Raw genomic sequence first — 15,232 nt, 5'->3', positions numbered from 1 at the left:
TGTGTCAACTCTCGTGGGTCGAATAGAATGCCAACCGAAAGATCCGTACTCAACTCTTTCTTCCGCTCCTCTCGCCGTCTTGAAGCGCGTCCGAGTTGCCAGTGCCACTGTCTAACTCAATGACATGCTATGGAGCCTCATCACGGCCTACGTCAGTGACGAACGACGCTGATGACAGAACCATCGGACCTAGCAAGGTCTGCACTGTAGCTTCCCTGAATCTCGGCAAAGCACCAGCTCATCTTCCACCTCCTGGGTTCATTCCACATCATCATGAATTCTGGGTCTCAGAAGGAATCTTGTAGGTGAGGCAGACACTGAAGGTGGATCCGAGTAGATTGACGGGGAGTGGATGATGCGTTCGAAACTTCGCCGTCTGGTAAGAAATGAGGAATATGTCCCCAAAAAAGCGTGGAAAATGTTCAATTACGTTTTTTTAATAACCACGTCATGAACCGCATGAGTCGGAAAGCAGTTCATAACTATGTCACCGGGTGGGTCTAGGGTTTCTTTGGTTCTTTATACATCTTAGGAGGTCTGTTATTCTAGAAGGGGGTCATTGTTTAGGATCCGGAGCACAGGCCTGAAGTTGATGAGATCAGGCCTTTTGTGGAGACGGAGCTTTGAAACTTGAGTATTACCCCCCAAGTGTTAATTAGAATGAATTCAGTAAACTAATGTGCCACCCCACTGGTGTTGATGCATGAGATTTTGTGAAATGGTGCTTATGGTGTGATTTGTTCACAGAGCACGACAAAGCAGAGATTTTCGAACTTGGAGAAGAGTCGATGTGCGGACGAGGAGGAGATGGTGTAGTGATCCAGCAAACAGGCTAGTTCTTGACGGTGCTGCTAGATTTGTAGGAAACGAGGGAGAGTACAAAGGGATTTGAAATCGCGAGCATAGGAGCAAAGATATGGGTACTCTCGTAGGCCACATCGCGCCTTCTATAGTGCTCGTCGCAGTTGGATTGTGGCATCTGCTGTCAGTTTTCTCAAACTATGTCAAGTCGCCGCGGGAGTACGTCGCCAGAGCGTGGTATCCCGCGAACTGGCTGCCCAATCGGGGAAAGTATATTGAGCTTTACCTCATGGTGGTATTAATTCCCGTAGCAATCTTCTACGAGCTGGGCGTGTCCACCAACTTTCATGCCATTGAAGATGGGATGATCCTTAAGAACAGAGTTACCAGCTTCGAGCACTCCACTACGCTGCTTATGTTCTGGATGTACGCCGTGATTGTGTTGCTTAGCGAGACCACGAATGCGTTGCCACTGCCTACGGATGCGTCCTTCCTATTTGCCAGCATATCCTTCGGCTTGGAGTGGCTCTCGGTCACTCACGAATCGGCGAGGAACCAAGGGTTGGAGAGTCAGTGCAACTTACTGCTCGCCTACATTGCGGGCTTGTGTGCCGTCACCTCAGGTACTAAACTTTCCCTAGATCTGTCATGGCTAATCTTAAGGCCAGAATGGAAGATCCAGAACACGATTCAAGCCTTTCTCAGCGATCTCAAACTTCTAGGGTTTAGTGTTTCCTCCCTTGTACTTCCGTCAGATTGACCCATCTTTAGAATTTGCACTTGCATTGGTCAAATTCATTGGATGTTATCCTCCACGCGCGGTGTAACCATCTGATTTCAAAGTGTGCACTTCGCTGAGAAGAATTCATCTTATTGAGTAGTTGAGGATGATTAGGTCATCTGGTACTGAGCTAGACTTCGTCAGATTTTTCCCTATAAACAACCTCTTGTCAATGAACGTCCATTTCTTTAACTTTTTACATGCTAGAAGTTCCAGGAGATTCCTCTAGTCATGGGTCTTGCTTCGTTGTTGATGCAATGGCAGGTCTTCTCGCACTCCGACCCAAGCTCTTCCTTGTGGACGTGGTGCTCTGCATGGGAATCATCCTCCAAGGCACCTGGCTGTTCCAAATTGGCCTCTATCTCTATGTAGAAGACTACATCCCTCAGGGATGCCACTACCGCCTTGACCTCCCAACTGGAATCGACGGATCCACCGTATGCGACGTTGAAGTGTCGCGGATTCGAGCAGTAGCGCTCATGAACCTGGCATTCAACTTCCATGTTATCATGGTGGTCTGCTTCTCCGTGTTGATGTTCGCGTTGGTTGCCAAAGTGCATGGTCCCCGGCGCGCTGGACCGGCCTACGAGCCCATCACTGTCTCTCGAGACGCCATCTCCGATGCCGACATCAGTGTGCAGATGAAGCCCCTGCAACCGTAATCCCAGACTGAAGAAGAAGAAGATGAGTTGAATATGTTGTTGATTTTCTACCGTCTTGTTGTATTTGTATAAAGATCGAACCACACACTGGGATGTCCTTCCACGAAGTGAGTTAGTGGATCTCTCCTATTTTTCCTTGAGTACTGATGATTCATTCCGTTGGAGCTCATCAACATAGAGCTGAGATTTGTGTAAGCGGAGTTTGTCATCTCCATCTCAATCAATCATCAATGTCTAGTACCTTTTTACTCCGTTCTGGTCGCTAAATGTGATCCGCGTTTCGTGCAGCGTTTTGGATGTGTTAAAGTGGGTGGAAGTTGTTTGAGCGGGAGTGTGGCTTCATGTTGAGTTTCGATCTCAGCTTTATGTAGTGTGAAGTGTTAGTTTTGTTTTCGTAGGGTGGAGAGAAAAAATTTGGTGGATATTTTCATTCACTTAATGGAGGAATGTTCCAATGGGGAAAGTGGATACAATTCGTTTAGTTCATACACGATGTTTGCATTTTCTCAGAAGACATTTGATATGAGATATTCATACAGCTTTGTTAACTGTTCGTACATGAAAGCTTTTGAGGGTCCGGTATAGTCTGCCACAATGCCCAACAATATCAACGCAGTATACATCATTTCTCGAATCATAAGACAACTGAGAAATACCCAATTATGATACTCTCTGCTCCATGAAATCCCTCTGCACAATTGACTGAATTATGGAAAAGGATCAAATGATCATAATACTGATATAGACAATTCCTCAACTTCGCAAACCAAATGAACAGACTACCCTGCATTTGCAATATAATCATACAGGGTTTAAGTGCTACGCTTGCAAAACGCAACCTACCGAAGGACAGTGAAAGAAGCACTAGGAAAATTAAGTTGAGAAGAAAACGAGCTATTGCTAAATACTTCACATTCAAGCCAGCTCGGCCAGTGGTGAAGTTCATATTTTCATATATAGACCCGCAAAAACAACTCAAGTAGATACCAAAGGATTCTATTCACCTACAGATTGCAATGCTTGCGCACATTGCTCACCTGTATACAGTCAATTCGTGAACCTGCTATTCCACTGAGACACGAGCTAGAAGAGAACGACCTACGCTGGGCAATCCCGGATCAGAACTCTTGTGGAGCAGGTATAAGTAGCGTTGTAGGTAGCTGACGACCTTGGACGTTAGTAGCGGATAATTTAATTCAAATCCATAATGTCCCCAGCACCCAAAGTGTCGCTCTCATGACGCACCACGTTGTATTTCTCTCCAAGCGAACCTACCTTGACCACATGGTTCATGAAAGCCTTGAATCGAGGTGTAGGCTCCCCACTGCCAGATACAGAAACTGTTAAGAAAGTCTAAAAAATTCATTAAAATACTGAAGTGAACTTGCAGAAGCTCATGATTTGCAAACGAAATAGAGGCTAGCTCTCTAAGCAGATTCCTGAAGGGGAAAACCCAGAGAGATATTTATACTGCTCCGCCAATGCAGACTCGTGTTGTAACAAGCACTGAAGGTGAGGCCTACCTTATCCGATTCAGAGAATCAATTGCACGAAGAGCGCTTCGGATCATGTCCTCATTACGGTCAACCTCTTGCTTCACAGCATCGGGTTTTGTTTTGTGTTGGATAGTTTTTTCCAATGGCTCCACAAGCGCATCCATCACTACACCAAAGGCATAAGTCATGTTCCATTCACGGAAATCAATAATAATACCACTTGAATTGCCCTGTCCATCAAGGCTAAAATCAAAACCCACGAATGTCTCACACTTGAAAGAAGGCAATTACCAGCTAGAACTGCACCTCCGCACTTGGCTGCCAACTTTGATAGGATTAGATGACATGGCATTTTCACATCGTAATGATCTGCACAAAGGAAGCAGTGGTGACGGTTTGTTCTGAATAGAATAGAATAGAATAGAAACCTCAAACAATGTTAATAAAACTGCACATACTGCTTTGATCCTCGCGTCAACAGTATGAAATATCCTGTACGTACAGAGATAACTATATAATAATTATCTCATGGCGAATGGATTGTTATCAAAAGAGAACCAGAAGTATATCTTGGAACAGACCTGCTAAACCAGACAGCAGGTGAGGAGTGATAAAAAATGAAGGATTGATCTGATCAAGGCAACTGTCGAGCAAGGTATCCACACATTCAAAGGCTCCCTTCCTGAGTTCCAGCCCATCATCCACAATATGCTTGAAAGGACCAAGATCCACGGTCCTGATGAGCTCTTTCTACACATCCACCAACGATGAATAATTTAGTGAACAACTGCGGATACCACAGATCGTTGTTCTGAACAAAAGGCAGACGCGGAGTAAACAAAACAGAAGAATCACCGGAACAAAACCCAGTAAAGCAACATTAGGAAACGACGGAACGATCAGTTTCTCAGAACGTCCAAAGCACTTAACCTAAAATAGTACACTCCTTGAGGAAAGAAAGTTGGAGTACCTTGACTACTGTTTGATCATAGAGGAGTGGCAATAACGTAGGTAGCAACTCCTTCACAAGAGCAGGCTTGTTGTGAGCTGCTGTGCTCAATGCTGACACTGCAGCCCTCCGCACGTGCTGCAATAACGCACTCAGCAGTCAAGTTTAGAAATATTCTGTTTTAAAGCATACTGAAGGGGTTGATACAACTATCAGGGACTATTCAATGCGCTATACCGCTTATTACAGAGTACCAACCTACATTATACACGTAGAATACGACGAATTCAGAAGGTATAATAGTTGATTGTACACCATTCAGTCGCTACTATGAAAAGTCTTATCATTATGTACAGCCAAGACACAAAAGACTTACTCTGTCTACATCCTTAATAAGTAGCAAGAAGGATGATATACACGACTTGACGTAGGAGTCAATAGGCTGTGGTCGCTCAACAATTGTATATTTAATTGCAATAACCACTGTCGCCCTTGTATAAGCTGAAGGACTAGCTGTACGTTCCTGCAACAAAATTTAGTAGACATGTATCAGACAATGCATAAAGAAAGCATCAACAAGTATACCAACCCCATTGGCCTGAGACGCACTACTCCCGCCAGTAGTGGAAAAACAGCCCCCATTATAGAGCATGGTAACCATTCAATGACTCCCCTAAGCAACATTGAACATTATCAACTGTAAATGATAAAGATGGTGACTACTTTAACGACTTAGACTGGTAAGAATAGGGCAGAGCCGACCTTAAGAGCTGGTACCAACTTCTCAGGTTCAATAAGAGCCAGCTTTCCCAGACACTCTGCTACTACGTTGCGAACTCCTTCCTCTTCGCTCTCGCAATGTGTAAACAGCAAACTCAGGATTTTCTGAACATCTGCATCTTGCAAATCCATGTTTCCTTTCGCTTCACCATCCATAGCTTGACGTGATATAACCTGCAACCCACCATTTCAGGATCAACGTCGCTGTGTTTTCAAACAAAGAAACACCTGGAGATGACTAATCGACGAGAGGAAAACTCTTACCTCCTTCAACGAATGAAGCAGTAGATATTGAAGTTTAGCCTGGCGATCGATTTGGCTGAGAATGAACGGCAGATACTGAGCCAAATTACCAACAGCAATATTACCCAATGCATATGACGCGGCAGCTTTAATCTCCTCGGATGGAGACTGAAAAGATCTAATCACGACCCCTTCTATGTTGGAGTGGCTACTCAGGTCCCTTCTCCTTCCTATTTCCCCTAGGCATAACAAAGACAATAACTGCGCCTGCAAAGAGAAAGAAGTAATCAGCTATTGGAATGCTGTAAAAAATATGCAATCGTCCTTTGAGCGGAAACATTCATGCCAGACAACTCTTAAGACGGTGGTACAAACTTATAATTCGGCATACATTTTCCAATAGTCACAGGAAAAAACAAAGAAATAGAAGGTCACAATCACTTTATCATTAAAGTCTGAATATGAAGTTCTAAAACTTACTGCATCCGTTCCATCGCTCGACCTTAAAGTGGTCAACAACATGCTCACAGTTTGAGAGCACATTTTCTCTCCTGCTGCCAGACATAATACGGCTGCACATTGCGCAGTGGAATGAAATGCCTGCTTACTGGCAGGCCCACCAGGAGACGCGGTCCTCGCAGTGGAAAGCAAAGCTTCCAATAGTGAATCAAAACTTGTATTTGTCGATAGTACTAGAGCCGCAAAAAAGGCTTGAAGAGTCTGATATCAATCATGTTCCATGTTACACTGACATTAGTTTGGGCACATTTCGAATTCGTTGAAAACCTAGGAACCAAGAAAGTAGATTGTTGTAATGATATAATGCTAGACCCAAGCATGATTTTCATTTCGTTTAGCCAAACCTTAAGAAACAATTTTTGACCTTCTTACGACGGATCTCAAAACACACAAAACTATTTGAAAGAGTTACCTGCAACGCTTGACCCTGTAGTAGCGAACTTTTAACAAGGACGAGGGCTTGAGGTAATACACGTTCCCGAATAGCAGCACCAGCATTGGAGTGGTGTTTTTCATCAACCATCATGGTGCAACATAACTCCAATGTTAACGCTGTCATGTGCAAGTCTGCGTCACTGCCAAAACCAGTAATCACAACAACCACTCTCAGCAGCGTGTGGCGTATCGAACACATAAAAGCACATCGAAGAATTCGAGTTAATAATTGATCCTGATTGAAACCCTCAGAAAATTTTACATTCCAAAATGAAAGCTAGTTAACCTTCATTTGATTTCAGGCTTTCATTGCTGCAGATTTCAGTCTCTTTCTGACAAAATGGCAAGCAGATGAGAAAGAGCACCCACCTGATTAGGGAAGATAACTCTATGACAATGGATTTGTAGCTGGCTGGGCTAATTTTGTTGCTGTAAGCCGTAAGTAGCGAGTTCAAAGTGCACAATGAGGCCTGTCGCAGAGTTCGGTTCGCCTGTCCAAAACCAAACCCAGTTCAGAAAAGTATAGAGGCTTTGAAGCTTCCTTCAACACCAACGTGAACAGCTTAATACAATACAGCGTTGAATAAAAGCACAGTAGTTGAAGTGTTTTTTAAATGATACATACCTTGCGCAAGAACGTTGTCAGCTCTGTAACGACTTGCTCTAGGACTGGGGATAAGTCTATGCTCAAAGGAGACTCTGCAATGGTTGCAAACGCCTGTATTCCAACACAATTATCCCAGAGAAATATTCGAAGTAATGATGTTCGTATTAGTCCAAGCACTTTCTAGAAGTTTCACACACTACGATCAAGCAAAGTCAATCGATTCTAGATTGCCAATAAAGGTACCACCTTAACAGCTGTGAGTCTTGTGATTTCATTTCGCAAACGCTCCAACAACAGAGGTAAGCACGTGTTCAGTTCCTTCTTGAGATGATCTCCAAGAATGGAGGTGACGAGCCCCATGCAAGATATTGCACATTCCTTGACTTCCTGTAATTCCGTTCACTATATTAGTTCTTAACAATTATTAGCCGTTGACAAGAGAAGAACTGCCAAGAAAAGTACACACTTTTCTCAGTTGTCAACGTACATGAGCAGGCATGTAGCACACAAAAATAATGTAACAGCCTCATACTACTAGTTCCCGCAACTCCATTATCATTCTGAAAAGCTACAAACCTGATCTTGATCTTGAGCAGTCAACCTCTTAAAGATGGCGTTGTAAATGGGTTGCACAAATGGAACAAAGTTGAAGGCAGGAGGCTACAAGAACGTAAGGAAGGGGCAATTGTTAGAAGTTTTCAAGAGATAGATGTGACTATATGCGAAGGCTACTATCTTGATACAAGGTCATGCGATAAATATGTTACCACGAGAGATCAAAAACTAGTTCAAAAACATCACCAACCCACCTAACCAGGATGAACTCAAATTCTGACTAGCCATTTACTCGAGTGCGCAGAATCTAGAACAACGCCTATATGAACTGTATACATACTTGCAATACAAGATCATCCAAGTCCATGGAGTGTCCTTACGTTGTCAAAATTTGGACGAATTGCTTTCACAAGCTCGCCACAAACTCTTAAAGCCTCTGCAGTAACTTTATAATATCTCTCTCCAACAGCAGCTAGCACAGGTTCTGACAAGGCCTAAAACAGCGACAGATTAAATAGTTCTAATTAGTGGACAAAACACCATCGAGGAAACCAGAAGTGTAGAACTTTAAAAGGCCTGCAGACTTCAGCAGTGTTTAATACACGTTATGTGTACAAAATTCAATACAACATACCTTAATGTGCGGATGAAAGACTGTTGGCGAATGAGAAGCCATAATCAAACGAGTAAACACCAAAGCCTCAATTTTCAGGTTTGAATTTGAAGTCTTATCCTGTAAAAACATCACATGATATAAGTACTGCAACTGAATATGTGCACTCAAAATCGACAAACTCTAATCGTAAGGTCGTCACTTACATTCAATGCTTTCTCAATGCCTGGAACTAAGGAGCCCATATGCTCAGACAGAGAATTCGGTAGCACCATGACTAGCTCCTTCAAAACAGAGAACGCCCCCACCTGAAGAACAATCACACAATTGACCACATCATTAGCATATCAACAGCTTCACTGGTTGAAACAAACAAAATCAGATGAAAAAATCCTTCCTGAACAAGGCTGTATTAGGTAAACCACTCGAGCAAAAAGAACTTATTTTCCAAAAGAAACCATCAACAAAATTGAAATATATTAGAAAAGAGGGCTCAAATTCACCTTTGTCTTCAAAGATTTTTCACGGAGCTGTTTGTTCAGAGACTTGATGACCTTAGGCACTTCCTGTTGCAGAATATGCAAAGGGCTGCTAAAACCCTAACAACATCAGCTTCATACTTCCCACAAACAAACCCAACCGCTCCTGCCCGGGAGCCCAACCAATATCTATACTTTTGTTTCAGATTTTTAAATAACAACCTACTAAAGCAAAGAATGTGTGTGTGTGTGTGTGTGTGCGCGTGCGCGTGCGCTTCAATTTTTTTTGATAAAGAATGAAAAGTTCCAAGTACAAAGCAGATCGCAACTGTTCATTCAAGATATGACAGGACTGGATTTATGAGCAGAAATATCCATCGCACAGATCGATAGAATTCGATAAAGCGTAAGGAAAAGGGCACACCTAGATGGATTGGCAAGACCTCCAGAGCCTTTGGTGACATTTCCCGTTTGCCGAAGAAGATCAATGAATGCATTATAGACATCAATCTGACAACAGAAAAGAGTCGTTTAGAGAATGCACGTGATTACAGAGATTATCCACACGAACGCTGCAACACATGTGTACCTTAACATTTTCCTCCCTCTCCTTGAAACGCTCGATCAACTTTGGACTGGCCTGGAACACCACAACAAGACATTTTAGAACAAAGCGGTTTAACACACACCAACAATGAGCAGTAAATATTATATAATCTTTCACCAGTTCCTGAGAAATACTTATAAGAATCTTGTTAAAACATCGCCAAGCAGCGCTATTGAAGTACTGTGCGTAGTACAAAGCAGAAAATATTTGAAGAACACAGTTCTTACGCAACACAAATGCATGAGCCTCATCTGTCTCTGCAAAAGTATGCACAAGGAAGAAGAGCAAGGAATGCAAGACTCCATACTTCAACATAAAGCGTGGCAAGCATCTCGGGTCGTGAAGAGATCACTGCTGACACGCATTTCGCTGCAGCTCTTCGTACTTTCCAACTCATATCTTCATCATCACTGTACTCGTCCGCGCTTTCTCTGCTCAAGGACATTCGAATTTTCAAGCCTTCCTTAAGACTAACGGATAATAGGGAAGCTGCAAAATGCTTCTACAAGATTCATTATGATAAGAGTAGGGTGAAAGAGAGCACATATCATTTGAAAAAGAAAAGAAAGAAAAGAAAAGAAAAGATTAGATTACGAAAGAAGTGTCCATACTCATCTTCATCTTCTTCGCCATCCATATCTTCAGCCTGGTCTTCATCCATGTCATCCGTAAAATTGGGATCGTAACTCAAATATTTCAGCCCCAGGTCTAAAATCAAGTCGGTATGAGGCGCAACATCTCTGGGGCATCGTAAAATAAAACTTTCCAACGCCTAACAAGACACAGAAAAAAAAACATAATCAAATGATGGTTTGTAATGGTTCACAGTTTCTATTGTTCACAAGAATTAACCTGCAACCCCAACGTTCAGGCACCAGTAGTATAGCGTCATAACACTCTGAAACGTTGCTCTTACTTCTCTTATTCCTAACCATTGACGAAATTAAACGTAAGTTTCTTCTCATCGTTTCCTCTTAAAGCCTAAAACCGAGTAACGAGAGGAATACACATCAGCACATCAGTGAAAATTGGTTGAAATCAATGAAAAAATTCGGAACTGCATTCATGTACCGGATGCATTGTATAACTTATTGTGTTACGACCACACTGTTTTAGTTGTTGACTGCGCTACACATTATTTGACTCTTACACAGGTAAGTGGATAGCATTAGTGCCAACTTGCCAAAGTATGACACATACGGTAAAGAACTGATTTGATGTACACATAGATTTCGTTGTTTTAGTTGTTATAAAAAGGATACGACACATATTAACCTAAGCAGCAATCGTTGAAGCACTATACCTGCAAGCTGTTCTCCCGTAGTTCATCATCGTTCTCTGATGCATTGTTGCAATAGCAAAAAAGGAGTGGGACAACTTCATTTAAATGTGGACCAAACCTATAACCAACTGCACGGCTGCAAAAAATACGAAAATTTCCAGGGGTAAGCTAAATCACTTACACAAACCACTCCTACATCAACTCTTAATAATACGAAGAACGATAATAAACTACCAGTAACATCAACATGCTCGTTCATCCAACATGAAAACCCGAGCGGAGAAGCTAATGAAGTCACTCGAGACTACCCGTACATGATTGTTTCAAAAGTGTAATCCCTACATTATCTCAAAATAGCTACTAACGATGTGCTTTGAAATGCTATACCCGAAACACTTTGTCCGTATGAACCTGCCCGCAGAAACCCAGATTTGAGACTTTTGGCATGCATGATGTTAACAAAAATTTCCCAGCACATTGTCTAGTCTGACAACCTGCAACTAACCGTTTGGCGAAAAGTTCTACGGAAGGACACTATGATCCACACCCACATGACCTCCTTAAAGTACGCAACCACACGATCTGATCCCCCAAGCTCTTTTAAAAATAAAAAAAAAAAAAAAAAAAAAAAATGAGAGAGAGAGAGAGAGAGAGAGAGAGAGAGATCACTTTCTTACCAGAATGCCCCAATCATTTGGATATTTGTACGAATCATATCTGGTTTCACATCTTTGTTCTTCAATATCTGGACAACGTTAGCCGTTGCTTTTGCGAGAAGGTCGTCAGACATGGTTGTAGCCAGAGTCGCTGCATTTGAAAACTTTTATCAGACCCCGATACGCAATGTTCTGCATCAAGATTCATATATACACGAATACAAACTCCAACTAGACACTAACAATTCCTTCATGTCCAAATACACCAAAGTTGTATTAACACATCTTGCACGATAAATTATCATACTTACCAAGACACTGGATAGCACGCTTTCGCAGGCCAGCACGTGGCAAATTGAGTTGCATGAGAAGTGCCTTCACCAGCTTCTCATGATCTATAGTCATAAGACTTCCAAAACGATGGAGTACATCACACAAGATGTCCAGGCACTCACTCTTCACCTCTGTGCTTGTGTCCTGTGTTGACCAACGTAGTTTGAGATAACCTACAGAACTTGGTAACCAAGTGCATTTGAGCATTCACTGAATAAGTTGTAAACGCCACAAGTATAGCAAATTGATGAAAGGTGAAGCAGGGCCTCAAGACAAACCGAATTTGTTATGCCCTTGATCAGCTTAGGGGTCAGGTAGACGACAACGGACTGTGCGACATTTCCACTGGGGATGTCAGCCACTACTGTCTTCAGTGCTATACTGGCAGTGTCCCGCTGTTGCTCTTTTCCAGTCAGAAGCTTCTGGCACAGGGATTCCACTATCTCCACAACTCTACCTTCGTGGACCTTTTTCACCAAAGGCGCTAAGCTGCGTGCAAGAGCTGTGCGAATCAACAAAAATAAAAATAGAACAATTCTAGTAACAAAACCAACATGTGACAATGTGCCTCTGTGTTGATAACATTCCTTGAGTACTTGTTAGGAACTGCAAAACTCTTTCAACTTTCTTGTTACAGCACGTATCCCTCGATATCCCAGCAATGTGGGAGGCTATACTTCATCTGATCTCTACAGTACAAATGTAGCCAAAACGAGAAGGGTGTGAAAAAAAATTCACGGGAACAGTAAAGATTTACCACTTGACAGCAAGTCCTGATATGTCTCCAGATGCATCATCCAGTTGCTGAAGAACTATTTGTGACACTTTACGTTCAGTATCCGTATCTAATTTGAAACTATCTTTTTGAAGCTCGTTGAGCAGGTCAGATGTAGCCATATACCGAAAATCCTTATCTTTTGAGGCAATCTGCGTCAGCAACCAGAATAAACAGGCTCAACACGATTAAAAGTACATAGAAAGCTATTATTATCATTAGTAGTAGTAGTAGTAGTAGGAGAAGGAGGAGGAGGAGAAACCAATGCTTTTGGTCCGTGACATTGTTCTCTCTACTTACAGGACGATACATAGTCATTCCATTTTGAAACGTCCATACGCAGGTAGAACCACTGACAGGATCCTCGGCTTAATCACCCTTCATAAAACTTGAAACATGAAAGTAGCTGTAACCCAAGATAATCAGACTTACTCGACAGATACTGGAGAAATTCTTGAGCTATGTAACTAGATGTGAGCAACCGAGAAAGATAGGATATCATAGACTTGTGGGTCTTGAGTATCAGAGATCACAATGTACACGATGTTTGAGAGGACAACCACTATCACAAAACTTAGCATTATCGAATAATAAAGAGAGACTCAGAGGAGCATTTACCTTCTCTAAAATCAGGCCTACTGCAAGACTTGCCATCTTAACAAAGTCTGTTTGACCTGGTGCTTCTGATGATTACAACAAGCCTGAGAGGACAATAGGAAGACCTCCTAAAGCATTCAGTTCAATACATTGATGAAGAGCGCGCTTGCAGTTGCATGCAGTGCGAGGAGATGTCACCCAATCAGGAGGAATTCTGCACATAGACGCAGGAAATGAACTTTAAATTCAAACATACAAAATAATCAACTCAAAAATGCACTCGGGTAATGTGTTTGAAAACTCCAAACCGGAGATAAAAATAAAAATAAAAATGCACACTTGTAGCGATGGCATCTAAACCTCAACCATTGCATGAACTTAAGTGCGTCAATAGCGTCAATAGTGTCAATAGCATCAATAAGTTCCAGCAAGGCCTGGGATGGGCTCTTCCCTCACAAGTATAAAACAGACAATCCTCTTGCGATAATCCTAGCAAAGAGGTCAATCTTGAATACGTCAAATTAGCTCGAATACCAAAATCTTCATCTGAAGTGTTTGAAATCGAATCCTGCTGGGCACTCGGGAATGCCATAGCTGATCAGAAAGAGCAACGGGTAAACCTTCCAAACCGCATACGTAGCCTAGGCACGATGAACTTTCGATAAATAATTATATTCCACCAGTTCCTGTTCCAGGTAGAATTTCCGTTCTACAGGATAAGATATACAGTGTCGTGATTTCTGTGCAGGTTGCAGATCTCGGATCACTGATGTAAGAGTGAAAATTTCACAGTCGTTTCTGTTTTCAATCTTATCAGTGACGTGAAATATGACAGCAGACACATCACATTACATGCCGACTTCCAGCCAACCATTGAAGGCATCTGTCTGGAGAACAAAATTTGAACATACTCAGACTCGAATCTGAAAACCCTCCTAAGATACTCTGCAATTCACGTCACAATGCAGGAACTACAACCCGCTCGCTCCATTCTCTCCATTCTCCAAACCCACATTATCACCAGAATCGCAGCCTCCCAGGGTTTTCCTAATTGATCATCAACCAATCTTAACACTCTCCGCATTGCATATCACCAAACGACAACCACCAAATTGCACGATAGACTCCTCCGAACACAACTTACTCCGAATCCCGTAGCACTTCAAGTCTCGTCTCGTTTTATCTAGTCTCTTTTCAGCCCATATCGTATCGTCTTCGTCTCAATGCAACTAAACCACGATTCCATTATCCCATCGAATTCCGCAATCCCATCCATCACTTCACATACCCCTCCACCTCCCCTATAAAACCTCACACCAAGGCCAAAACTCATGAAATCACCAAAATTGTCCACAGTCTCAACGCGCTCAAGCAACTCACCACGGAAAATGAGAATCACCCGCGGGGAACGTCCCGAGCTGCTTAAATGCACTCACTTCGAAGGGCACAGCTCAAAAGCACCGCGACAAATCCAATGCCAATGAATTCCAAGAGCTGGAAAATTTTCTAAAAGAATCGCAAGAAAATGTGCGTCGTAGCAACGTGCGCCAAAGCGACATTAAGCCTCCTGGCCATCAACAACCTCTAAGCCTAGTTCCGAAATAATTTACAAGCATCCGAGTGCCTCGTTCTCGTCCCACGTCTTCTCCTTCTTCCTCTTCCTCCTTCCTGGTGCGGACGAGCCCTGCCATTAGACTTTGTCCGTCGTGAAACATTAGGGCTTACGTCACCCGCGAGTGAGTCAGTCATTGCGTGCTCGGCCAAGACCAGCCTTGCCTTTTGACTTGGTCTCGTCGTGGCAGATCTTGGGTTCCATTCTCGGGTGCCTCCATTCTGAGCATCTATAACGAGATCCCGACAGTGGTTCCATGATTTGGTCAATGTGTTTGTTTCTCTTCTTCTCCTTCGGGCAGTGCTGTGTGGAAAGGGCTATTTGGGAACCTGATCCAACCGTGCCGAAACTTCGTTATGGGAGCCAGGGGAATTATTTCAAGGAGCCACGTCATTATTCCTATATGTTGCTTACTTGTCAAAAAACTACTTTTAGATCTATGTTTAGGAA

At 42.7% G+C, this 15,232-nt stretch overlaps 2 protein-coding genes across 3 annotated transcripts; one reads left to right on the top strand and one right to left on the bottom strand.

The window, feature by feature from the left end:
* Positions 1–134: 134 nt before the first annotated feature.
* LOC112286156 (uncharacterized) lies at positions 135–2,495 on the top strand. 2 transcript variants are annotated; one of them, XM_024527797.3, is made up of 3 exons: positions 135–379; positions 748–1,424; positions 1,847–2,495. In XM_024527797.3, the coding sequence occupies exons 2-3, from the start codon at positions 917–919 to the stop codon at positions 2,242–2,244; spliced, it is 906 nt and encodes a 301-aa protein (XP_024383565.1). In that variant the 5' UTR covers positions 135–379; positions 748–916; the 3' UTR covers positions 2,245–2,495. The 2 variants fall into 2 exon arrangements, with proteins under 2 accessions (XP_024383565.1, XP_024383564.1); XM_024527796.3 differs by lacking the exon at positions 135–379 and having other exon boundaries at positions 521–1,424.
* A 425-nt stretch (positions 2,496–2,920) lies between these two features.
* LOC112286155 (cullin-associated NEDD8-dissociated protein 1) lies at positions 2,921–14,832 on the bottom strand. The gene is made up of 29 exons (XM_024527795.2): positions 14,551–14,832; positions 13,192–13,384; positions 12,556–12,725; positions 12,077–12,287; positions 11,777–11,942; positions 11,487–11,616; positions 10,831–10,945; positions 10,139–10,299; positions 9,835–9,958; positions 9,510–9,560; positions 9,345–9,430; positions 8,945–9,029; positions 8,648–8,749; positions 8,463–8,561; positions 8,209–8,322; positions 7,850–7,933; positions 7,520–7,660; positions 7,292–7,384; positions 7,036–7,157; positions 6,644–6,806; positions 6,193–6,432; positions 5,734–5,979; positions 5,452–5,643; positions 5,066–5,212; positions 4,711–4,827; positions 4,322–4,490; positions 4,032–4,109; positions 3,768–3,906; positions 2,921–3,568 (listed from the first exon to the last, which is right to left on the bottom strand). Exons 2-29 carry the CDS (start codon positions 13,225–13,227, stop codon positions 3,436–3,438), a joined length of 3,714 nt encoding a protein of 1,237 aa, XP_024383563.1. The 5' UTR covers positions 13,228–13,384; positions 14,551–14,832; the 3' UTR covers positions 2,921–3,435.
* Positions 14,833–15,232: the final 400 nt, after the last annotated feature.

Source organism: Physcomitrium patens, chromosome 8 (genome assembly GCF_059467195.1).
Source record: "Physcomitrium patens ecotype Gransden chromosome 8, ASM5946719v1, whole genome shotgun sequence".
Classification (NCBI taxonomy): domain Eukaryota; kingdom Viridiplantae; phylum Streptophyta; class Bryopsida; order Funariales; family Funariaceae; genus Physcomitrium; species Physcomitrium patens.
The sequence above is the reverse complement of the archived record's forward strand: the minus strand, read 5'-3'. Positions and strand labels throughout refer to the sequence as shown.